At 42.2% G+C, this 24,313-nt stretch overlaps 1 protein-coding gene across 4 annotated transcripts in view; it reads right to left on the bottom strand.

Annotated features, from left to right (window-relative positions):
• LOC138742700 (mediator of RNA polymerase II transcription subunit 12-like protein) overlaps nt 1-24,313 on the bottom strand; it is a 404,210-nt gene that overhangs the window by 108,673 nt on the left and 271,224 nt on the right. For 3 of the 4 annotated variants that reach the window (XM_069897449.1, XM_069897452.1, XM_069897453.1), the window contains 8 exons: nt 23,945-24,063; nt 19,466-19,609; nt 17,874-18,037; nt 16,599-16,730; nt 13,377-13,604; nt 8,291-8,432; nt 6,144-6,264; nt 2,103-2,204 (listed from right to left, as the gene is read on the bottom strand). In XM_069897449.1, coding sequence (XP_069753550.1) covers nt 2,103-2,204; nt 6,144-6,264; nt 8,291-8,432; nt 13,377-13,604; nt 16,599-16,730; nt 17,874-18,037; nt 19,466-19,609; nt 23,945-24,063 — 1,152 coding nt within the window. The remainder of the gene's footprint in view (nt 1-2,102; nt 2,205-6,143; nt 6,265-8,290; nt 8,433-13,376; nt 13,605-16,598; nt 16,731-17,873; nt 18,038-19,465; nt 19,610-23,944; nt 24,064-24,313) is intronic. The other variant, XM_069897451.1, reaches the window with a different exon arrangement.

The raw sequence follows: 24,313 nt of genomic DNA, 5'->3' as shown, positions 1-24,313 counted from the left end.
ACAATGCTGTCAGATGCTGATACTGCCAAGTGTCCCAATGTCAGGTGCCTGTGATGTCAGATGACCATGATGTCAAGTTACCATGATGTCAAGTACCATGATGTCAGATGTCCATGATGCCAAGTTATCATGATGTCAAGTGTCATGATGTCAGATGTCCATGATGTCAGGCACTGATGATGTCAGGTTCCTGTGATGTCAGATGACCATGATGACAAGTTACCATGATGTCAGATGTCTATGATGTCAGGCACTGATGATATCCGGTTCCTGTGATGTCAGATGACCATGATGTCAAGTGCCATGATGTCAGATGTCCATGATGTCATGCACTGATGATGTCAGGTTCCTGTGATGTCAGGAGTCCGTGATATAAAGTAACATGTTGTTAGGTGTCAATAATATCAGGTGTCCATGATGTCAGGCACTGATGACATCAGGTTCCCGTGATGTTAGACACAAGTGATGTCATGTCAAGAACTCTATAGAGTTACCAATGCAGCATTGGCTATTTGTGGAAAAGAAACTATGGGAACTAGAACTAGGAAGAAATAGCAGAGGAAAACTTATGCCTCAGTGACCATGAAATTAATAAAGAAGGGAAAGGTTAGGCAGTGTACAGAAGAGATGACCTGATAGAAGGATGAGTTATTTGGCAAAAACACCACTGGCTTAAAATACAAGCCTTTGTTAAATGGAAAAACTGAGGTAGATTCAAAGCCAGGATCCCATGCCGGGTCAGGAGCACATTTGGTGCTAAACATCCAGAGTGGGCTTGGGATTTATCAATCTGTACAGTGGGGAATAAAATGCTTTTAGTTGTTGTAATTGCTTAAAGTTGGAGCATTCAATGTCTAATAGGTCCTGGGGAGTTTGGTGGCTTCTCCAACATCTCCCAGGGATCCTCTATATGTACTACATTCTTACCAGTTTCCCTCATCAGAAACAATGACCAGAAGACCTTTTACAATGACCTTTGGCCACATTTAGCCTTCAGAGGAAGCCTTAAAATGATTTCACAAGAAGTGGCGCTAGGGGATGACTTCATCCCATCCGCCACTGAGATCGCCTTTGCAAGGGTCGGCTGTGGGGCCAAATTTCCAAAACTGTGAGGATATCATACTTTAAGTCAATTTTTGGTGTGCTACTAAGAAGAACTGTGAAATTAAATTACTTGGACAAGATTCATTGAATGACCATTCATTCTGAAATACTTATATTGTCAAGGCTGCAAGATTTTAATTTCAGCCACATGCTATGTCATGAGACAAACTTGCAAAACCTGCCTTCATATCAATCTTTCATTCATTGGATGAAGTCTTAATCATATCATTCCCTGTGGATGATTCACCCTACACCAGAATAGAGAGGGGAGCTCAAATCAGGCCAAACTACTTTTAAGAATCCTTTACATGATTGCCAATAAAAGTGGTATCAGCCCACATGTGTCCCTTTATCTTCAGACACATGAGAGGCTGCAGATGCTGGGCTCTGGAGCATGACCCAATCAGCAGGAGGAACTCAGCAAGGCCCGATGAAAGGTTCCAACTTGAAATGATGACCATCCTTTTTCTCCTACTGCTGTTGCTGTTCCATCCGGGGAGTTCGTCCACCAGGCTGATGCACTCATCATCTTCAGTTGGAAATGAACCCTTCCTCATCACTGGGTCATAATCCTGAAACTTCCTTTCCGCCAGCACCAGTGGCTCATGTGGGCGGCTCACCACCACATTCTCAGGGTAACGAGGGATGGGCATTGTGTCCTGGCCTTGCAACCGATCAGCCCAATGATCAATGACCAACAAGCAAGAAGGAATCACCTACTTTCCTCTCACTGGAATACGAGAGTCAAAACCAGCCACACAAGAAGGAAATTCCTGTTGCTTTCGATTTTCCACTCCCTCTTCAATTCTTCCTAAAGGCAGAGGTCACAATTTTTTTTTAACTTTTCTAATCAATGTAAAACCTGATGAAGTTACATGAAAGTGCAGGGCCATGCACAGGTGATTCATTTCTGGAGACGATTTAGATATAACCCCTGGCAGCTACTTTCTCACAACCAAGCCAGAAAAGAGGAAGAGTGATGCCAGCTAAAAACTTACCATTCACATGGGGGAAGGGACTCACTTGAGGCGTTCGAAATAAATGCAGCAATAGTCTGCACGTCATCCTGGCACCTGGTTCAGCATCTGGATCGCCACATGCTGCAGGACACAGAGGCAGGTTATGAATATTTCAACTGGAAGCAAAAGAGGAAGTTTAATACCAAGAAAGTAACAGCCGATTTTCTACCAACCTCCAAAAGGTGGAGAAATGCTCCTACAAGTTTCACATCTCAGGAAGACATCAAAATCTCCCTGCAGTGTCAAACTAACATCAATATCCACTAATTGTCAGCACTTTAAATAGTTTCAAATTTCTATTAAAATGGTGGAGAAACTCAGTAGGTCAAGGTATCTTGATGAAGGGCTCTGGCCTGAAACTTTTGTTACCCTTTACTGCATGTTATCTGCTAAATTTCTCCAGCACCATTTGCGTACTGCATTCAACCCCAGTGTCTGCAGAATTTCCACAGTTAGTGTCACGCTGTGACAGTGCCAGCGACCGGATTCGAATCCGGTGCTCTCTTTTTTTTTCGAAATTTATTTATAGTATCTCCATACATTCATTTCAAATTGACTTAGTATAATATTACATAATAGATACTAAATAATTTTCAAATTTTCACCCCCCCCCCCCCTAACCCCTTAGGAAACCACCTTGTGGTGGTTAATTCCCAAAAACCCAAATGGGTGTGGTATAAACCACAAGTGGCCTATGACTTTCGGGAGAGAAGTACCACCCCCTCCCCCACCCCCAGGCAGACAAAATACACGTATAAACCGAAAAATCATCATTTCTTATATAACCCTGGTCCATCAATTTAACCAATCTTATTCATAAACTCTTTTTTTTTTGAAAATCCAAACTTGATATTAAATTTTGCACCCTTTCCACCCTCCCAACACTGAGTTAAACATTGTTTACAATCAATAAAAGCTTTTTTTTTTATTTTTTTTTCAAGACTTCCTGAATTTCATCCACTGAATTAAAACACCTCTGAACATCCCAGTTCAACACCGAATCTTCCATTCTTCTCAGTCTCAAGTTAAATTTGTAGCTTACTTTCAAAAAAAGTTTTTGTTTTTTTTCAAATCTTTTAAAATTTTCTTGAACATAATTCCTTCGGTCTTGATCTTCTAAAGCATCAATGTTATTCATAAGTTCTTTCTTCTGTGTTTCCCAATTTAATACCAAATTTTCCACTTTGTCAATCTTCTCAATGTTAAGTTGAAATTATTGTTTATTTTCAAGAAAAACTTATTCAAAATTTTTAACTCTTCTTGGACATTGCTCCTTCGACTTTAATTTTATAAATCATCAACCTTGTTCATAGTTTCTTTCTACTGAATTTCCAAATTTAATAATAAAGTTTCCGTTTTTTCCAATTTTCTCAATATTAAACTGATCTTGTTATTTAGTTTAAAAAAAACCTTTTCAAAACTATTAAAATCTGTTTGCAATGTATGCATACTCACAGATAATAAATTCACTCTTCCAATATTCCATCCAAAAAAAAATCACTAATAAACCTTATTGCAAGTCAAGGAGTTCCATATATATGTTTATCTTCAGAAAATATTTCAAATATTTCAAATCAACATTCATCGCCATCTTTCAAAAAGGAGTCCGAAATCAACTTTAATAAGTTCTGTTCTTGAGAAAATTCCAGCACCAACTCCAGCTCGGTCTGGGCAAATAGGTCAAATTTCTTCCAAAGTCAAAGAATGTAATTTTGTTCTGTATTTATAGATAATAAATTCATCCTTCCGATGTTCCATCCAAAAAAAATAACTAATAAACTTTAATGTTATCTGGATTTTTAAAACTCACGGGCAACCAATGCCAATTACTTCAATTTATCTTCATAAAACATTTCAAATCAATATTTATCACCATCTTTCAGAGGGGTGTCCAAGGCCAGCTTATCCGACAGTCCAATTAATGAGCTCCGTTCTTAAGAAAATTCCAGCCTTGACTCCGTGGTTCTGTCTGGGCAAGTAGGACGAGTTTCTTCCAAAGTCGGAGAGTGTAGTTTTGTTCTGTATTTGAACTCTATTTTCCTTAATCTTTGTTGCCATTTTAAACTAAAAACAATTGATAAACAAAACAAAGACTTTTAACAGAAAAGAAATATTCTTAAAACGGGTATTTATATAACTGCCTGGGGGAGACCGGGAATGCACGTCCGCTCCCTACGCCATCTTGCCACGCCCCCCGAATCCGGTGCTCTCTGTAAGGAGTTTGTACTTCTTCCCCATGTCTGCGCGTGTTTCCTCCGGGTGCTCCTGTTTCCTCCCACCCTTCAAAACGTACCCCAGTTGTAGGTTAAATGACTGTAATTGGGCAGCCCGGGCTCATGGGCCAAAAGGGTCTGTTACTGTGTTGAATACATTTAAGAAGTTCCCTTTAAATATTTCACCTTTCATCCTTAACCCACATCCTCCAGTTTTTGCCTCACCTCATCTCAGTGGAAAAAAAACCTGCTTGCATTTGCAAGAAGGTGAGAATGGTGGTATAAAGAGAGACCAATTCAATTATGTTGCACTCAAGACTCCATTATCAAAACCCTCGATCACTTACAATTCTCAGTGCAAGATATTGCGTAAGAGCCTAAGATATAGGAGTAAGAATTGGCTACCTGACCCGTTGAGCCTGTTCGCCATTCAATAAGATCATGGCTGATTTGGTCGTAGGCTCAGTTCCACTTACCCGCCTTTTCTGTACAATCCTTAACTAATATGCAAAAATCCATTCATCTTTGTCTTAAATATATTTGATGAGGCAGCCATTACTGCTTCCTTAGGCAGAGAATTCCACAGATTAACTACTCTCTGGGAAAAGCAGTTCATCCTCCATCCTGGACCCAACCTATCTTTGGCATGGTGAAGAAAGCACATCAGCGCCTCTACTTCCTCAAGAGTTTGTGGAGGTTTGCTTGAATCCCTGGAAAATTTCTACAGAGGAGTGGTGGAAAGTGTGCTGACCAGCTGCATCATGGTCTGGTTACCCCTGAGCGTAAAGGTAGTGGTCACTGCCCAGGACATCACAGGCAAAACCCTCCCCACTATTGAGTGCATCTACAGGGAACGCTGCCGTAAGAGAGCAGCAGCGATCGTCAAAGACCCCTCACCACCCAGCACATGCTCTGTTCTCTCTGCTGCCATCAGGAAAGAGGTTCAATTGCCACAAGACTCGCACCATCAGGTTCAGGAACAGCTGCTACCCCTCCACCATCAACGACTGTTCAATAACAAACTCAGAGACTCATTTAAGGACTTGTGGATTTTATTGATTTTCTTTTTTATTCACTCTGTATTGCACAGTCAGTTTGTTTACATTCATTATCTGTTTACAGTTCTTTATTTGTTTACATGTATACGCTGTGTACAGTTTTTTCTTTGCACTGCCAATTAATGGGAATTCTGCCACACCCACAGGAAAAAGAATCGCAGGGCAGTATGTGATGTCATGTATGTACTCTGATAATAAATCTAAAATCCTGAATTTATTCCTGTGAATATTGAGTTATGTTTCTAGTTTTCATCTCACCTGCCTGTGGAAACAACTTTCCTTCTTCCATCTTACATATCTCTTCGATAATTTTATATGCTTCTATAAGATCCCTTCTCATTCTTCTGAATTCCATCAAGAATGGTTCCTAGCAACTTGACCTCTCCATAAAGGTTAAATCCCTCTTATCTTGAATTAATCCAATGAACCTCCTCTGCACCACCTCAAGGGTCAGTACATTGTTCCTCAAGTAAAGAGACCAGAAATGCACATAGTCCAACATCAACAGTAGCCTGTACAATTGTGATAGAACATACCTGATCTTAAATTCAATCATTCCAGCACTGGCGATCAAAAATCCATTTACAGTCTTGATTACCTGTTGGCTTCCAGGACCAACCTTTTCCTTCATACACAAGCACTCCCAAATCTCTTTCCATAACAGCACACGGCAATCTTCCACAATATACGACTATGATCTACAATGTTTTTACCCAAAGTGGATCATGCCTAACGTTCAACGCACTTACCAGCCGCAAGCAGTGAGGGAAGTGCCACATGTTGGACCACATCCTCCAGTGAGAAACACTGACGAGCGATAAGAATGGCAATGAACGTTGCCAAGGAGTCGTGGAATGATAGATCACTAACCTTTGAGCAAATTAAAATAAGCAGTGGTCAGGGATTTGCAAACATTATCGTGAAGTCATGCAATGCAGAAACAGGCTTTTCAGCCCACAATATCTCTGCTGACTATCAAGTACCTAGTCATTCTGATCCCATATACCAGCATTGGTCCAGAGCCTTATATGCCATTGGAATTCAAGTATCTACCAGATGCTTCTTTAATGTTGAAAGTTCTTATACGTGGAAAAGATTTCAGAGAGTTGTGAATTCAGCCAGCTCCATCATGGGCATCATTCTTCACTTAATTAGGGACATCTACATGAGATGGTGTCTCGAGAAATCAGCCTCTATCCTTAAGGCCATGCCCTCTTCACTGTTCTACCATCAAGGAAGGAGGTGCAAGAGCCTGAAGACCCAAGGGTATAAAAAGTTTCTTCCCCTCTGCCATCAGAGTTCTGAATGTACAATGAACTATAGATTATTAACCAAAGGAAAACCATTCAAAGTCTCTTCCCACCGTTAGTTTCGAATCCATACATTTCCACTACCGTACATCATTTCATTTATTTCTGTTTACACTATTACCGTACTGTAGCATCTTGTCATTTTACTCTGTTTTGAAATGGGAGACCACATCCTTTGAATGAAGGTGACTCACGCACCCTGTCAAGTTACAAGAAGAGCAGTACATTTGAATCATTTTTAAATTTAGACATGCAGCATGGTAGCAGGCCCTTCTGGCCCACGTGCCCGTGCTACCCAATTCACCTGCAACCCCCGTATGTTTTTGAAGGGAAGGAGGAAACCAGAATACCCAGAGGAAACCCACGCAGACACCACCTGATTTGAACCCGGGTGGCTAGCGCTGTAACTGAGCTTCCCCCTAAAAGCATGGGTCAGGTTATAATTAATGGATGGCATGAAGTCTTGAACCTCCAACTTAAAAGTAGGATGTGATGATTCTAGAGGACATAGGAAAGATCGAATTGGATGGTCTCATGGATGCAACATTATAGGGTGGAACAGTAACATAGTTGATAGAACTGCCGCCTCACAGTAACCCAGATTCAATTCTGCCTCCAATGTAATCTGTGGGGTTCCTCTGACTTGCATGGGTTTCCCCTGGGTGCTCCAGTTTCCCAGCATCTTCCAAAGATGTGAACACCAGTAGGTTCATTGGCCATCCTCAACTATCTAAAGATGTCTCTGTGATTGGTCAAATTGGAGGAGTGATGGTTGTGAGGCCAATGTGGGGAGAAAGGAATGGAGTTAGTGAAGGTATGGCGTAAATGGCTGCTTGCAGGTCAGCACAGACTCAGTGGGCTAAAGACCTGTTTTTGAACTCTACGACAAAGTTGTTCTTCTTAGAGCTATCTGAATAGACAGGGTATCAAGGGGGAAGAATGTCGTGGTTAGTGCAACACTATTAATAGAGCAAGCAACCTGGATTCAAATCTCGTGCTGCCTGTTTGGAATTTGTATGTTCTCCCTACGTCTGCGACGGTTTCCTCTGAGTGCTCCGGTTTCTTCCCACCCTTCAAAACATACTGGGGTTATAGGTTAATTGGGTGTAATTGGGCGGCACGGGCTTGTGCAGCAGAACATTTTTTTTTAAATAGAAAAGGCTGGGTGTGGGGTTGAGTGGGAGAACGGATCAGCTGAGGATGGAATGGCGGAGTAGCCTCAGTGGACTGAGTCTGCACCTGCACCTTATGATCTTATAAAAACAAAATTATTGAGCGAATATAAGGGTTGGCAGGATGAAGGCTGCTTTAAAAAGGGAAGTTGTCCCTGAAGACTGGCTGAAGCTGAATTGTACAGAAGCTTCAAAATAGAATTGGAGAGAGAGGCATTGAAGTGTTTTATGGGGGTGGGCGATGAGGAGGGAGATTGCGGGAATGACGCATTTGTTCAACCAGGGGTTGGCATAGGCCCCCGTCTGCAGTGGCGCAATTCTATTCCACAATTTGGCTGTCCCGGACTGCTGGACAGAGTCATTTCCCGCTCGTGAAAAAAAATTAGCCAAGAAATGAGTACACTGTGAGCTTACGTCCACACTGCAGAGAAGATCATTGAATCCCCAAACATGATTGGATGAGCAACAAAGGGCCTTAAGAACACCAAGCCATTCAGAACTGAGCACTGTGCAGCTTGCCGTCAGCTCAGCGCACAGATTAGCTATGTTGTTGATTCTGCAAAACAACAATAACCAAACAAAACAGGATGTTAGAGCCATTCACAAACAATCTCAAACTCATTTCTCCCTTAAAATATGGAATTAACCCTTTCTACCTGTGCTGCTTTAAGACCATAGTCATTAATGTTCACCTCGGGAACATTTAATGGAGCAACATTATCTCAAGTTTTCTGATTATTAACGATAATTGGGGGGCACAAAATGGAAACAACGTCTCAATCCATACTGTAGTAGGTTGTGCGTGAGCACAGCAAGAACAACTGAGAGAGTAGGCCATGAGCTCATTAAGCACAACTAGTTTACTTTGTAGCCTTTAAGGCCCTCCGGAGCCCGCCCCGGCATACCGGAACTCATGTCACATTGGCGTAAGTGCGTGCATGTACTTCCGGTCTGTACCGGAAAAGAATGGCCCACGACATCATCTTTGATGCGGCTGCTCTGCTGGCCGCAGGTAACAAGCGGAGCTGGTTCGCTCCTACAAATACATGCACTGCCACAGTATGTTTCTTTTAATTATATAAAGCTGAGAAGGGTGGCTAAAGTAAACGTAGGTCACTTGGAGGATAAGGGAATATATATTTTGGGTGATGGGGAAATGACTGAGGCTTTGTTGATGATCTTCATGGTGTTTACCATGCAAAATGTGGCCAAGAGAGATGTTAATGATTGTGATGGGAGGTGAACAAATTAGTAGGCCTCGGTGTAGATAATTCCCGTGGTCACGAAGGAACGCATCTCAGGGTACTGAAAGAAATAGCAAAAATTATATTAGAGGTGCTGGTGATCATTTACAGAATTCTCTGAACTCTGGGCAGGTCACAGCAGATTGGAAGATAGCACATGTTATACCACTGTTTAAAAAAAATGAAGTAGCTGAAAGTTTGTAGGCAGGAAAATGCTTGAAGCCTTCACTCGTGAAGAAATAGCCAAACATCGGGATAAAAATAGTTTCATCAGGCAGATGCAGCGTGGATTCAGGAAGCCCAGATTTTGTTTGACTAATTGCCGGATGTTCTTTGAGGATCAGAAGATATAGGAGCAGAAGTAAGCCCATTGGCTCATCGAGTCTATTCCAATGAACTCAGTGGGTAAAGGAGAACATGTCGATGTTGTATACTTGGATTTCTGGACAACGTTATTGGGATGCCATATAAGATTAGGATGTATGAAGTGGGAGGTAAAGAGTTGGTATGGTTAGAGGAGTGATTAATATGGGTGTTTCTCTGCTTGGTAATCAGTGGTGAGTGGAGAGCTGCAGGGGTCAGCGCTGGGCCCGCAACTCTTCACAATATACAGATGGACCCCGATTTATATTGTTCCAGCTTATCATATTTCAAAGTTACGGTGATCAGAATCCATTTTAAATAAAGGTAAGTCGGGATCTACCTGTATTGCACTTTAATAGACACAAAGCCAGTTTGAAACGCTTTGCCACCACTGGGGAGGGAGAGAGAGATCGAAGAGGGAGAGAGAGCGACAGCAGTCTGTGCATGCGTTCCAAATCACAATGCGAGCTGTGAGGTGACACCGCTGCCCCCTAGTTATCCAGTGCCACCTCGGGCTCCCAGCAGGGACAGGCAATGGCGCTACCATTACAGGTAGACCCAACTTATGATAATTTCACCTTACGATGCAAGTCCCGGAATGGAACCCCATAGTAAGTAGGGATTCACCTGTACATTGATTTGGAAGATGGGACAGAGTGTAGTGTAACAAAATTTCCTGATGATTACTAAATTGAGTGGAAAAGCAAATTGTGCAGAGTATTTCTTCAGATGTAAGGTTAAGGGAAAGATCAAAGGTTCGGCAGATGTGATTCAATGTTGGTAAATGTGAGGTCATCCACGTTAGAAGAAAATTACAGGATCAGATCATTATTTAAATGGTGGAAACTGTGGCATGCTGTCGAGGAAATTGGAAGGGCTTGTGCATGAATTGCAAAGGGTCGGTTTGCAGATGCAATGGGTTATTAAAAGGCAAATGAAATATTGGCCTTCATTGCTAGAGGGATTGAGTTTAAGAGCAGGGAGGTTCTACTGAAGCTGTCCAGGATACTGGTGAGGCCGTACCTGGAGAACTGCGTGCAGTTCTGGTCTCCATACTTGAGAAAGGATAAAACCAGCTTTATTATTAAACACACGACAACTGAACAGCTTTCACTGTGACTCCAGAACTCTTACCTCCCTTCAGTTAAATATTTGTGTGGCACGGATATTAGTGCATTGGGCACATTTCCGGTGGAGAAATGTTCCTAAGGTGAGACAACCAAATGAAGATCAGATCATAAAGTCAGGAAAAGAGGCAAAAATGAAAGGGGATTGGGAAAGACAGGAAGGTACTAGAACTCAGGAGAGCTTGTAGAGAGAGTTTGTAGAATGCCAATCAGATGGCTTTTTGGAGCAACTTGTCGATAAACCCACCAGGAGATCGGCGGTTTTGGATTGGGTGATGTGTAATGAACCTAGGGTGATTAGGGAATTAAAGGTAATCGAACCCTTAGGATCTAGTAATCGTATATGATTGAGTTCAGTTTCAAATTTTAATATGTAAAGCTATATCAGGTGTGTCAATATTTCAGTGAGAAAAAGGGAAATTATAGCAGTAAGAGAGAGGAACTCGCCCAAGTTGACTGGAAAAGTCAGCGAGATGGAGGGACAGCTGAGCAGAATTAGATGATATTTCTACAAGAAATAGGAAAGTGTAGGATAGATATATTCCAATCAAAAAGAAAATTATGTATGGAAAAATGGCAAAAATGTGGCTGGCAAAAGGTTAGGGCTAAAATAAAAGCAAAAGGGAGGGCAGACAAGGAAGCAAAAATTAGTGGAAAAACAGGGTACAGAGAAACTTTTTAAAACTTTACAGAAAGAGACAAAGAACATCATTAGGAAAGAAAAGCTGAATTATGAAAGGAAGTTGGCAAATAACATACAAAAGGATACGAAGAGGTTTTTTTTTAAATATATAAAGAATAAAAGAGACACATAGGTAGATCTAGGACCAGTTGAAAATGATGTTGAAGAAATTATAATGGGTAATAAAGAGATGGCAGGGGAACGAAATGAATATTTTGCGTCAGTCTTCACTGAGGAAGGACAAATGTCAGTGGTCTCAGGCAATAACATTAAGTACAGTCAGGATTACTCGAGAGATAGTGCTAAGTAAGTTGAATGGACTAAAGATAGATAAGTCTCCCAGAATGGATGAGGTGGCCCCATGGGCTCTGAAGGAGGTGGATTTGGAGATAGTGGAGGCATTGGAAATGAATTTTCAGAAATCAATCGACTTTGACATGGTTCCAGAGGATTGGAAGGTCACAAATGTAGTTCTGCTGTTTAAGAAAGGAGGGAGGCAGAAAAATAGAAATGATAGTCTGACATCGGTAGTTGGAAAGTTATTGGAGTCGATCCTTAAGGACAAGGCTGTGAAGTACCTCGAGGTGCATGGCATGATGGGTCCAAGCCAGCATGGGTTCATGAAGGGAAGATCCTGCCTGACCAACCTATTGGAAATATTTGAGGAAATTTCAAGTAGGATGGACAAGGGAGAGGCTGTGGATGTTGTGTATTTGGATTTTCAAAAGGCCTTTGATAAGGTGCTGCATAAGAGGCTGCTTAATAAGATGAGAGCCCATGGAATTATGGGAAAGATGTCAGTTTTGGTGGAACATTGACTGATAGGCAGGAAGCAAAGTAAGAATAAAGGGATCCTATTCTGGCTGCTTGCCGGTTACTTGTGGTGTCTGCAGGGGTCACTTTTAGGGCCGCTTCTTTTTACAATGTACAATGAATGGTTTTGTCACTAAGTTTGCAGATGACACCAAGATAGGTGGTGGAGAAGGAAACTTTGAAGAAACTGAAAGGTTGCGGAGAGACTTGAACAGCTTAGGAGAATGGGGACAGAAACGACACAATGTTGAGAAATGTACATTTTGGAAGAGAACTAAACAGGCAGATTATTATTTGGTTGGGGAGAAATTTCAAAATTCAGAAGTGTAAAGGGACTCGTACAGGATAGCCTTAAAGTTAACCAGCAGGTTAGATCAGCAGTAAGGAAAGCGAATGCTATGTTGGCATTCAATTCAAGAGGAATAGCGTCTAAGAGTAAAGAGGTGTTGATGCGGCTCCATGGGGCCCTGGTGAGACCTCATTTGGAGAACTGTGTGCAGTTTTGGACCCCTTATCATAGAAGGAATGTAAATGATGTTGGAGAGAGGAAACATGTAAGTAACATTTAGCAGTGTATAAAAACATTCTTAGAAACATTTTGAATGCTGAAAGGATTGGACAGAATAGATATGAATAAGATGTTTCCCTTGGAGGGTGACTCCAGGTCAAGAGGGCACAGCCTTAGAATTAGAAGGTACCCATTTAAAACAGAGATGAGGAGAAATTACTTTAACCAGAGGGTCGTGGATTTGTGGAATTCGTTGCCACATACAGCTGTGGAGGCCTGATCGTTGGGGGAGTTTAAGGTGGAGATTGATAGGTATCTAATTAGTCAAGGGATACAGGGAAAAGGCTGAAATTTGGAACTAGTTGTCAGAACAGTTTAGTGGATTTGTGGAGGAGACTTAATGGGCCGAATGGCCTACTTCTGTTCTTTTATCTTGCGACTGGGTGAGTGCCAACAACACTTTCTGTTGTTGTCAGAGTATCAAATAATCTCCCATAATTTAGCTGGCATCAAACTAACCATCAAAGCTTCTGGCACAGGAGGCAGAAAGCATATGATCTGCTGTGCCTTTGCAAGGACAATCCAGAAGTATTCTTCCTGCCCTCACTTTCTGCAATAAACATCAGTTGTAACTGTTTGAGAACACCAACATTGTTATAACATGGGGGGGAAAGGGCTTTTTAACAAAGGGTTGAGAAGGGTAAATGCATGAAGATGCTCTCTGTGGTGACATGCAGTTCAGACACTGTTCAAAAGACTCTACCTATCTGTGTCCTGATGCCCCATGCACACGTTCATGAGGGCGTTGCACACAAAGCTGTAACGGTTGGCGGCGTTGTCACTCAGGATCTTCCCCAGCATCCCATAGTTGACATTGTGGGCAGATGGGTTCTCGATGAAGTCCAACATAAAATCTGGGTCCCAGAGGAGGTTGGAATTGGAGGGCTGCACGTTGCTATAAATAGTCTGCTTAACCTTTGAACAGGCGCTACTGAGGAGAAGAAAACACATCTCATTACTTTCATTTGTGTAAGTGTCAATATTTCAGAGCTACATGAGTAAAAGGCGATTTGTCTCACCGAAAATACCCACATGTTACAGCAGTTCATGTTTGCCCTTATCAAATTGTCAAGAATTAAATTTGCTCTTAGACAATGCAAGACAGGAGTGGAATTAGTCCATTCAACCTATTGAGTCTGCCCTACCATTCTTTCAACCCCATTCTCCTCCCTTCTCCCCATAACACTTCATTCCCTTCATAATCAAGAACTATTCTACCACTATCTTAAATGACTTGGCCTCCATGGCAATAAATTCTTTGGGTAAAGAAATTCCTCCTCACCTCTGTTCTAAAGGTTGTGCTCTCTGGTTCCAGGCTCCCCTACCATAGGAAACATCCTTTCTGCATCCAGTCTATCTAGGCCTTTAAGTATTTGAAAGGTTTCAGTGAGATCCCCTCCCCTTTTTCTTCTAAACTCCAGCAAGTACAGTCCCAGAACCATCAAATACAATAACCCTTTCATTCCAGTCCAATGCTAACACATCCTTTCTTAAATTAGGAACCCAAAACTGCTCAGAATACTCCGTGATGTCTGACCAATGCCTTCTAGAGCCTCCACATTATATATCTGCTTTTATCTTCTGCACTTCCCAAAAGGAATGTTAGCATTGCATTTGTTTTCCTTATCACCGTCTCTACTTGCAAGTTAACCTTTGGGGAATCTTGCTCTTGAATCCTTGCTTACCACAGTCCCTTTTACTGTGTAAGTGACCCTGATGTGGAAGTAGCCCCGATTAGATGATATCAGTTTAAAGTGATGTGGTGGGATAAAAGAAATCTTGGCATCACACCGTCTCTCATTACTGTGCAAGTGAGCAGTTCAAGCAGGGTGGCCCCTCTACCCTAATTCTCAATAGCATTTAAGGTAGCCAAGTCAGAAAATATACCAATGTTTTAATCAAAGGAATAGAAAATAACCAGATATGACTGAAAGCCTGGGGTGAAATGGCAAGGGAAAATAGTTCTCTGATTTCTATCCTTGAAAGGTGTTAATATGGCAATGCAAAACAACAAAACCATATCGGTTAATACCACTGTGAGCTTGTTATCAACCGATCATGGAAACATTCAGACCTTGACTTTCAAAGGATTCAGAGACTTTCATGCCCTAAGACTAGACATGAGCATGTTGTGCATGTATAATGTGCAATCATAAACATTTATTTATTCTTCAACATCAAAGCCATGAAGTTTTTGGGGTATTTTGTTTCAACCATGTAGTCAATATCTGAGTGTTTTATTTCCCGGACAATGTTGGGTATTCTGCTAGTAATAAATAAATGGTCAGCTAATCTAAAAGGAAAGCTTTTCAGCCAAAAACTGGCCTGGAGAAGAGGAAGGTCGCTATCTGAATAAAACATGTGCTTTTGTTTACTTTTTCCTGACGTCAATGAACAAAAGAAAAGCAAACTTGAGAACGAGGGAAAGGGAATAAAGAGAAGAAAGAAAATGAAAGAAAAGAAGGAATAAAATAGAAAGTAAAGGAAAGAAAAAGAATAAGCAAAACGGAAAGAAAATGAGAAAGAGAGGGACAGGCGAAGGGGTTGTCACTCTCGGTCATCCTATTAATATTGTGGAAGGCAATTCTTGAACAGCTTCCTTGGACACCAAACAACCAAATGGATGTAACTTCAACAATTTTAAATGTAAGGTGAGACCACTGTGAGGTCTCTTCAAGCTATGTCCACTTTGAAGAAGTGTTCCTCTTCTCTCCAATGGGAGTTCTGTGAGACTCTCTCACGACTCCATCTCCCTGATTTTATCTGCCCTTTGAGCCCGCTCCCACCATACACTCTCTCCTCTTTAATTCTGCCTGTCTTCCTTCTCCTTTCTCAGTCTGGAGGTCATGTTTCAACCCAAAACACGTCACGTCTATTGCTCTTCATGGGAGCTGCCTGACCTGCTGAGTTTCTCAAGCAGTTATTTAATTTTTTTACTATATTTTAAAGAAAAGAAACATAAATTTGCTTTGAAAGAGTTGACCTGAGGACATGAGGAGAAAGGAGACCATCATGAAGTACAACTTGACAAACATGAAAGGAACGAGCCAAATTACACAACAGGCCTGCTGAGTGGATGATTCCATTGTGGAGCTAAATATTCCCAAATGGTCTCGTCAGCACCCTGGCACAGCAAAACTTGGAACCACTACCCAAACACAATAATAAAAACCTGCACCACAGGTCATGGCACCATGCATTTCTGGGATGGATTTCCTGGAGCTCTTGAGTCTCCAAAAAAAAGACTCCTCGTTTTAAGTTCAAATCAGAATCAACACTGACAAGCTGCAAGATCTCAGGCTCCACTTAACAGAAATTTGATCATTTGCAATAGTTTGGAAAAGAATGCATCAACACTCCATTACAATTACAATTGTAATTGTTCTGTGCTGTAAGTGGTTAAGGGATTATGCCGAACTGTTACAATTACAATAACGAGGGATTATACCGAACTGTTTATCCACCAGAGGTCTCTTTGCACAAATAGCAGATGACAAAAAGAAATAATCGCAATTGCATTTTAAAAAATTTAAATGTACTTACAATATCATAGAAGTCGATTCCGTCAATAAACCCTCTGCCGCTCAATTTCACCCAATTAACCTACTAGCACAGTACATTTTGGAGGGTGGGAGGAAACTAGAGCGCTCGGGGAAAGCCCACGCTGGTCATGGGGAGAATGCACGAATTCCTTACAGACAGCGCCAGATTCCTCCCAATTTGCTTTAGCTGGGCATCCTTCAGTCCAGAAGTTGCGCCCTCTTGCCTTAGACTTCCCTACTGTGGGAAACAATTTCTCCACATTGACTCTGACCAGGCCTTACACCATTCAAAATGCTTCTACACTTTCGCTGAGAATTGATTCAAAATTAACTGAAGCCTGAAAAAAGATGGCAATTATGAAACAGGAAGTATAAATGTTCACCTGAAAAGATCACCAAATTTGCTTCTGAGGTGACTACAGGAGACGTAGAGGTCATACAGGTAGGCGAGGATGCACCTTTCAGGAGAAGAGCACTCTGAAGGATTGACAACGTGCTTTACTACCCCACAGAGTCTGCAAGAGAGACGACATAGAATCAGGCTGTGGAATGAAAAGCAAATCAGAAAACCTTTATCGACATTGGAGAGATTTTAGTAGTCCACATTCGTAGATGGATGTGAACCAATCTCAAGCAGAGACCCAATCTGATCCATCAAATCCAAACACTTTTCATGATATCATTAATCTGCACCCTACAACTTGTTAAGTCTGATCTACGCTACTGTTGTAAATCCCACCCAATGTTCCTCTGCAGAGAAGCTGATGGAGGCAAATATTGTTGCATGTAGATATTGACAGGTTGGGAGAATCACCACAATGGGAATTGGTGAACAAGTTGAGTCCGTGGTAACACATGGTTAACACAGTCTTAGATTTCCACTGGATAGGGAGTTCCAGAAGAAAGGGGCGCTCAGTGTGGGAAGCTTGGAGGACAAGGTAAATGTGGACAGCAGTAGTGACGGAGCGATAAAGGTGGGACAGCTGTGACAGAGCAGCAATACCTTCCTGACTTGAAGTTGATGGGTTCTGCTAGATTGGAGAGACTGAGGTACAGAGCTGAAACCACGTGAAACTTGACCATATTTAACTCTTGTTTTAGCTCCACAGGCTGGCCAAGAATTTCCGGCATTTATGAAGCTGTCTGTGACATCCAATCCTCAACAGTGGCCACGGCTGAGCTTTAGGGTGAGGAACATAAAGGATGGCCTCTTCTGAACCCAGAACACCACCTCATTAGTCAGGAAGGTACAGCAGCACCTACACTTCCTAAGGAAGCTGAGAAGACAAGGCTACCGGCACCCATCTTGACAACCTTTCACAGGAGCATAGTTGAGAGTGCGCTGACTGGTTGTATCATAGTGTGATGCAAAGCATCAGACAAGAAATCTATATAGAGTCTCATTAAAACAGCCAAGAAGGTCACTAGGATCTTCCTTATATATTTATTTTAAATTCTATCTTTCTGTATATTTACGATTATTCTGTGCTGTGTATTGTGCATTGATGTGTGTGCACCGTGGTCTGGGGAAAGTCTGTTTCATCTGGTTGTATGTGTACGGACAGATGATAATAAACTTGAATTTGAACATGACCCACCCAGGGATCTGCAGATGTTTCAAAGGACAAGGTTAAGTACATTAAAATTCCGTCCCTCACCCTTCAAACACTTGTGCGGTCTGGTCGGGACTGAGCACGAGGCAGGAATGGTAGCGGCGTAGCACAGCCACGATGCACAGGCACAGCCCTGTGGTGTAACTTCCAGCCAGGCTCGAGGACTTCAGCAACAGCTCTGCTTCCACCACACTTAGTTCATTCAGCAACTGAGACGTAAAACACACAGGATGAGAGCACGTGTTATACAATCAACACAGAACAAATTTTAGAATTCACACTTCAAGCTTCATCCATTTGGGTGCAGTGCATTTTCAAGTAAGTTGGTTCGACAGAGGATGTGGGATATGTTGGAATGGTAGCAGGGATGAGGGAGTCTAGTTATGTGAAGAGAGAGTAAAGGAGTGAATATGGGCTCAATGTTGATATTTGAGAAAAAAGAATTTGGATTGGAACATGGCTGGGAGGGGTATAGAGGGCTCCTATCCAGGTGGAGGTCATTAGGACTAGGCAGAATAATAATTCAGCACATACTAGATGGGCTGAAGGGTCTATTTATGTGCTGTAGGGTTCCATAGTTCTATGGCTGTCAGGAAAAAGGTGGGAGCATTCTCCATAGAGCAAAGAGATCCAAGGGAGATTCAACAGAAATGTTCAAAACCATGCTTCTCCCAGAAAATCAGTAGAATTCTCTTCCCAAGGAAATGGTGAAGCTTGCTCGTTGAATGTATTTAAGATACAAATCGACAGGTTTTAGAATCGTAGGGGAATTGCAGGTTGTGAAGTTGAGTCCATGCCTACATCAATCTTGAATGGCAGAGCTGGCTCGATAGGCCAGGTGGCCAAATCCTGCTCCCATATGCAATATTCTCTGGAATAAGGAAGACCTGCATCCAATCCAGTTGGAAGTGAAAGATACCTAGCCTTGAACATGGGATGGCCACTACACACTGCCCAGTCTTGATAGAGTGATAATTTGGTCCAATGGCAAACAGGTCCAAGACAACTGGAGATGAGGCTTTGCAGTTAATGTAATGTAAAAAAAAAATGAAATAAAGCAGAAAATATTAGAAATATTAAGCAGTTCAGGCTGCTTCTCTGGAGAGAGAAACAGTTAATGTTTCTATTGCCAGAATGTAAATTATCTGTTTTATTCTCTGGATTATAATATTGACAAGATTTAATGGAAATGGTTAATATGAAGCGCTTTTTTTTAGTGTGAAATTAAATACAGGTACAGTGCCCCTTATCCGAATACCCAAAATCTGAAAAGATCCAAAATCCCAAACTTTTTTCATTCATGGTCCCATAAGGGAATTCTTACGGAGTTCAGAAATCCTGATCAGGGAACAGTAGTGCATTATTAAGTGCGATTTTTCAATATACATCTACTTCAATTAATTTGTGAATATGTAAATATTGTAATGTGAATGCACATATCTTTAAGTCTGAGTGAATTAGTGCATTTCTAAAATGGTGTTCCAAAATCCAAAAAAAAATCCAAAAGAATTCGGATAAGGGGAACTCGACCTGTACCTTTAATGAATGCAAGTCTTTGTATTCTTTCAGAGTGAAATCACTGGGTCGTAAATCCTTGATTTATTCTCTGAACAGCCCAAATGCATCATATGCCTTACCTGGATAGCAAAGTCTATAAGACCATTGATGTTAAGGGCACACTCCATCATATCAAAAATAAGCTGGATGTGATGGGCCAAAGGCAGATGGTATGAAGTTCCTGAGGCAAAGCTTGTGATTTGTTCCAGGACATTACTGGAAATCTGGGAGAAAATTTAAAATGAATCCTTACAAGGAGTGCGAAACATTTTCAGCATACATCAAGTCAAATCCTTGAGATGCCCACGGTTTATTTAAGAGACATTTGCTTCGACATTTGGGTGTGCATTCAAATTCTTCATGAAAGTGTTATGCAGACATAAACTGAACATAGAAAGCAGCTGTGAGCTGAAAGACTGCAAGTACATCACCCAGCCGAGGTTGTCCTAGTGCCAAGTCATTCCTCTTAATAAACTGACAAACAAAATGCTCATTATTAAGATCATTCCCTGATGAATCTACTTTGGAGAAAAGTCTAAGACAAGAAATTTTTTACTAATAAAACAACAGCTTGATTTTATAATTCTCCCCAGAGCTTAAATCCTTCCAAGATCTCACACATCCCTTCCTCTGGATGACTTACTCTCATTCTCAACCTTATTTTTTGCTATGACCCCCTTAGCATTCTGCTCAAAGTTTATGGGCCCCTTCCCTGTGAAGAAGTTTAGCTGGTTTCTTCCATACTTTTCTCCCACCGATGACATAAAAAATATTTTTGATTTCAGTCCATGGCTCACTTTAAATGTTCTTTAAATGCCCCAGGGGTGGAAGGTATTGTATGGCCCCTGTCCCGGGGTGGGGGTAGATTGTATGGCCCCTGTCCCAGGAGTGGAGAGTATTGTATAACCCCTGTCCCGGGGTGGAGGGTATCGTATGGCCCCTGTCCCAGGAGTGGAGGGTATTGTATGGCTCCTGTCCTGGGAGTGGAGGATATAGTATGGGGCCCTGTCCCAGGGGTGGGGGATATAGTATGGGCCCTGTCCCAGGAGTGGGGGATATTGTATGGCCTCTGTCCCAGGGGTGGAGGGTATTGTATAACCCCTGTCCTGGGGTGGAGGGTATCGTATGGCCCTTGTCCCAGGGGTGGAGGGTATTGTATGGCCCTTGTTGAGAATGACTGATCTCTTAAGTATTTCTAAATTCTCTTGTTCTACAAAAGGCTGTCCAAGTTCCTAAACTTTGGTTACCTTGATGAAGGATTCAAGACAGAATAATTGGTTATCTTCAAGATTCAATTTATGTACTCAATTACATGAAATTCCCTTTTGCTTGCTGCAAGTCAGACAGATTAGGGACCGGCAGAAAATGCCAAGGCACCTCTAACATTTCTTATAGTCAGAGAGAGAGAAGTAAAAGAGAGTCGTCGTTCACCCCCCTCCCCCACCGCCAGAGTCACTGAGTGTCTATAGGTTCACCTCCAGTGCTTTTGCAGCCTCCACAAGCACTCAGAGTCCAGTCCAAACCATTGACAACCCAAGTTAAGATCCGAACCTCAAACACAGTCAAGGACTCTTCGGCGCCCTTGGATGGTGTAACGACAACCTTGTGCTCAACATCAGCAAAATCAAGAAGATGATTGTGGACTTCAGGAAGAAGTCAAGGGAACACATCGAGGTTTCAGTAGTGGAGAGGGTCAAGAACTTCAAATTCCTGGGTGTCAGCATCTCCGAGAATCTGTCCTGGAGCCTCCATGTTGATGCAATCACAAAGAAGGCTCACCAGCAGCTGTACTTTGTCTGAGGAGATTCAGTATGGCACCGAAGAATCTCGATAACTTCTACAGGTAGACCATGGAGAGCATTCTGGCTGGCTATATCACTGCCTGGTATGGGGGCGCTAACTCTCAGGACAATAAACTTCAGAGGGTTGTTAACTCATCCTGTGACATCATAGGCACCAGACTTCACTCCATCGAGGACATCGCATGAGACGGTGTCTTAAAAAAGCAGCCTCTATCCTCAAAGATCCCAACTACCCTCTTCACTTTGCTACCACTGGGAAAAGGGTACAGGAGCCTAAAGACGAGCACTCAGCGGCACAAGGACAGCTTCTTCCCCGCTGCCATCAGATTGCCGAATAATCAATGAACCAAAGACACTGCCTTACTTTTTGCACACTATTGTTATATTTTTACTGCAATCTTATAGGATGATTATAACATGAATGTTTGCTCTATGAGGCTGCAAACACTGAATTGCACGACTCGTTCACGACAATGAATTCTGATTCTGAATATGTATTTGAATATTGAGGGCCATATATAGTAAATATGATTATAAATATACCTTCCCTTTACTTGTGGCCCACCGCGCACCATTTATGAAATGGAATCCAAACCCTAACCATAGAACAATACAGAACAGAAAGTGGCCCTTCAGCCCTTCTAGTCTGTTTCAAACTATTATTTTGTCTATTTCCATTGACCTGCACCTGGATGCTAGCCCTCCATACCCTTCACAGCCACATACCTCTCCACATTTTTTAACCCTTTGGACTCCAGCCATTTTTAAACTTTCATAATATATACCATACTCCTGACTGGGTCCATGGGTAAACTTCAGTTCAAAGACCAGTAAAAACCAGTTGGTGGTTGGATATAAAACCAGTCCTGGAAAACCGGGACACAGAGTGAATGCACTTGTAGGTAGTCCCTGAAAACCCGGACATGGAGTCCAAAAGGTTAAATGTCAAAATCGAGCCCATATTCACCATCTCAGCTGGCAGCTGGTTGTACACTCTGGCCACTCTCTGAAGAAGCTCCCCTAATGTTCCCTTTAAATTTTTTCCCTTTCACCCTTAACCCATGTCCTCTAGTTCTTGTCTCTTATCAGTGGAAAAAGCCTACTTGAATTTAACTCCTCATACATACCCCTCATAATTTGGTATACCTCTATCAAATCTCCCCTCAGGGAATAAAGTCCTAACCTGTTTAACCTTTCCCTTCAACTTAGTTTCTCCAGTCCCCACGATATCCTCATAAATCTTGCCCAGGCTACTCCAACAGTGCTTCCCAAACTCACAACCTCTTACACCAAGGAGGATGAGGTCAGCATCACCTACCCTTCCTGAGAAAAGTAAGGGTACCCGGCCCCCATCTTGACAACATCTTGCAGGAGCACAGTTGAGAGTGTCCTGTCTGGCTGTATCACTGTGTGATGTGGTAGCTGCAAAGCATCAGACCGGAAGGCTAGATTACATAGAGGAACATCTAAATGGCTGAGAAGATCACTCCCTCTGCTAATGGGAGTGTTATCTAAATAGGGCTCAAGGAATTATTGAAGACCTTTTTCCATCCAGTGCACAGAATCTTTAACCCACTATGATCAAGAAGAAGGCATTGGAGCATCAAAATCAGGACTGCCAGGCTGGGTAACAGCTTCTTCCCACAGGCTGCGAGACTCATCCCATGACTGTGAAAATCATCCCAATTATACATATGCTTTTTAAAATTATTTATATGACCGCTAGGTGCTGAGCATTGGGTGTTTTTGTGTGTGCACCACAGTCTGGAGAGACGCTGTTTTGTCAAGTTGTATCTGTACAATCAGACGATCATAAACTTGAATTGAATTCTGGTGGCCTAGTTGGCAGAGGGAGGGAAGGGAGTAAAGGAGGGGGTGGTCAAGAGGGTGGGCTGGGCATAGGGGCCACTGATGTGCGGAGAACTTCCAGTTAGTGGTAAAGCTCCTGCTGGTAATAGCTAATGAATGAACATTTTTCTGTCAAGAACATCAGTGTTTTGCGCAGATGCAATGTACTCTCCTGGCAGTAGTAGGTAACTTCCTGATGTTAAGTTCAAGTTTATTTATCATCAGATGGCAAAAGCACCTACTGACGAAACAGTGTCTTCGGTCCATGGTGCAAAACACAGACACCACACCCATAAAGACAAACGATACATATGCAGGACAAATATACCTATATAAAGATAAATAAAGAATTGTTCAATAGATAGTATAGTCTCGGAGGGTCAGTGTGAGCAGCTCATTTCGTCGCTCAGCGTTCTCACTGCCCGTGGGAAGAAGCCCAGTGACACTGGCTCTGATCCTCGTGTATCTCTCTCCAGACAGGAACAGCAGAAAGATGCCGTGTGCAGGGGTCCTCAATGATTTTGTGCGCCCTCTTCAGACAACAATCTTGTTAAATCACATTGATGGGAGAAAGGGAATCCCCAGTGATCCTCTCTGCCATTCTTATGGATCTGTGGATTGATCTCCAGTCCAATTCTCTGCAGCAAGCCTAGCCGGCCAGGATGCTGTCAATAGAGCTCCTGCAGAAGGTTGACATAATTTTGGCCGGTAGCCTTGCCCGCTTCAGTCTTCTCAGGAAGTGCAGTCGCTGCTGCCCCTTCCTGACAAGTGAGGAGATGTGTGTCCATGATAGGTCACTAGTAAGTATCCACTCTCTCTATTACTGAATTATTAAAGTCTATAACTTTTGCTATTGTTAATCCTCAACATTAATATACCCAAATGGAAGAAAAATAAACAGCTTCCCACCTGTGATGTCACCTGATGCTGGTCAAAATAGGATAGTTGTTGAAGTTTAGCAAAAATAGTCTCTAGGGTTAGAGGGGCTTCCTGCTTGATCCTCTTTGATTTCTGTCCTTCATCAACAGCTACACACACAGGAGACAATGAAAGTGACACGCAGGTTAATTAAAAATATAACCGGTAAATGCTGGAAAGGCTCAGTAGGTCAGGTTGTCTCTGAGGAAAGGGCTACTGGGAATGTGCCAGCTTCAAGATGCTTCAAAGGAAATAGGTTATTGTGTTCAGGTCTGATCACCTCATTATAGGAAGGATGTGGAAACTATGGAGAGGGTGCAGAGGAGATTTATCAGGACATTGCCTGGATTGCAAATTAAA

Source organism: Narcine bancroftii, chromosome 9, assembly GCF_036971445.1.
Source record: "Narcine bancroftii isolate sNarBan1 chromosome 9, sNarBan1.hap1, whole genome shotgun sequence".
Lineage (NCBI taxonomy): Eukaryota > Metazoa > Chordata > Chondrichthyes > Torpediniformes > Narcinidae > Narcine > Narcine bancroftii.
This window is presented reverse-complemented; position numbering and strand designations above follow the sequence as displayed.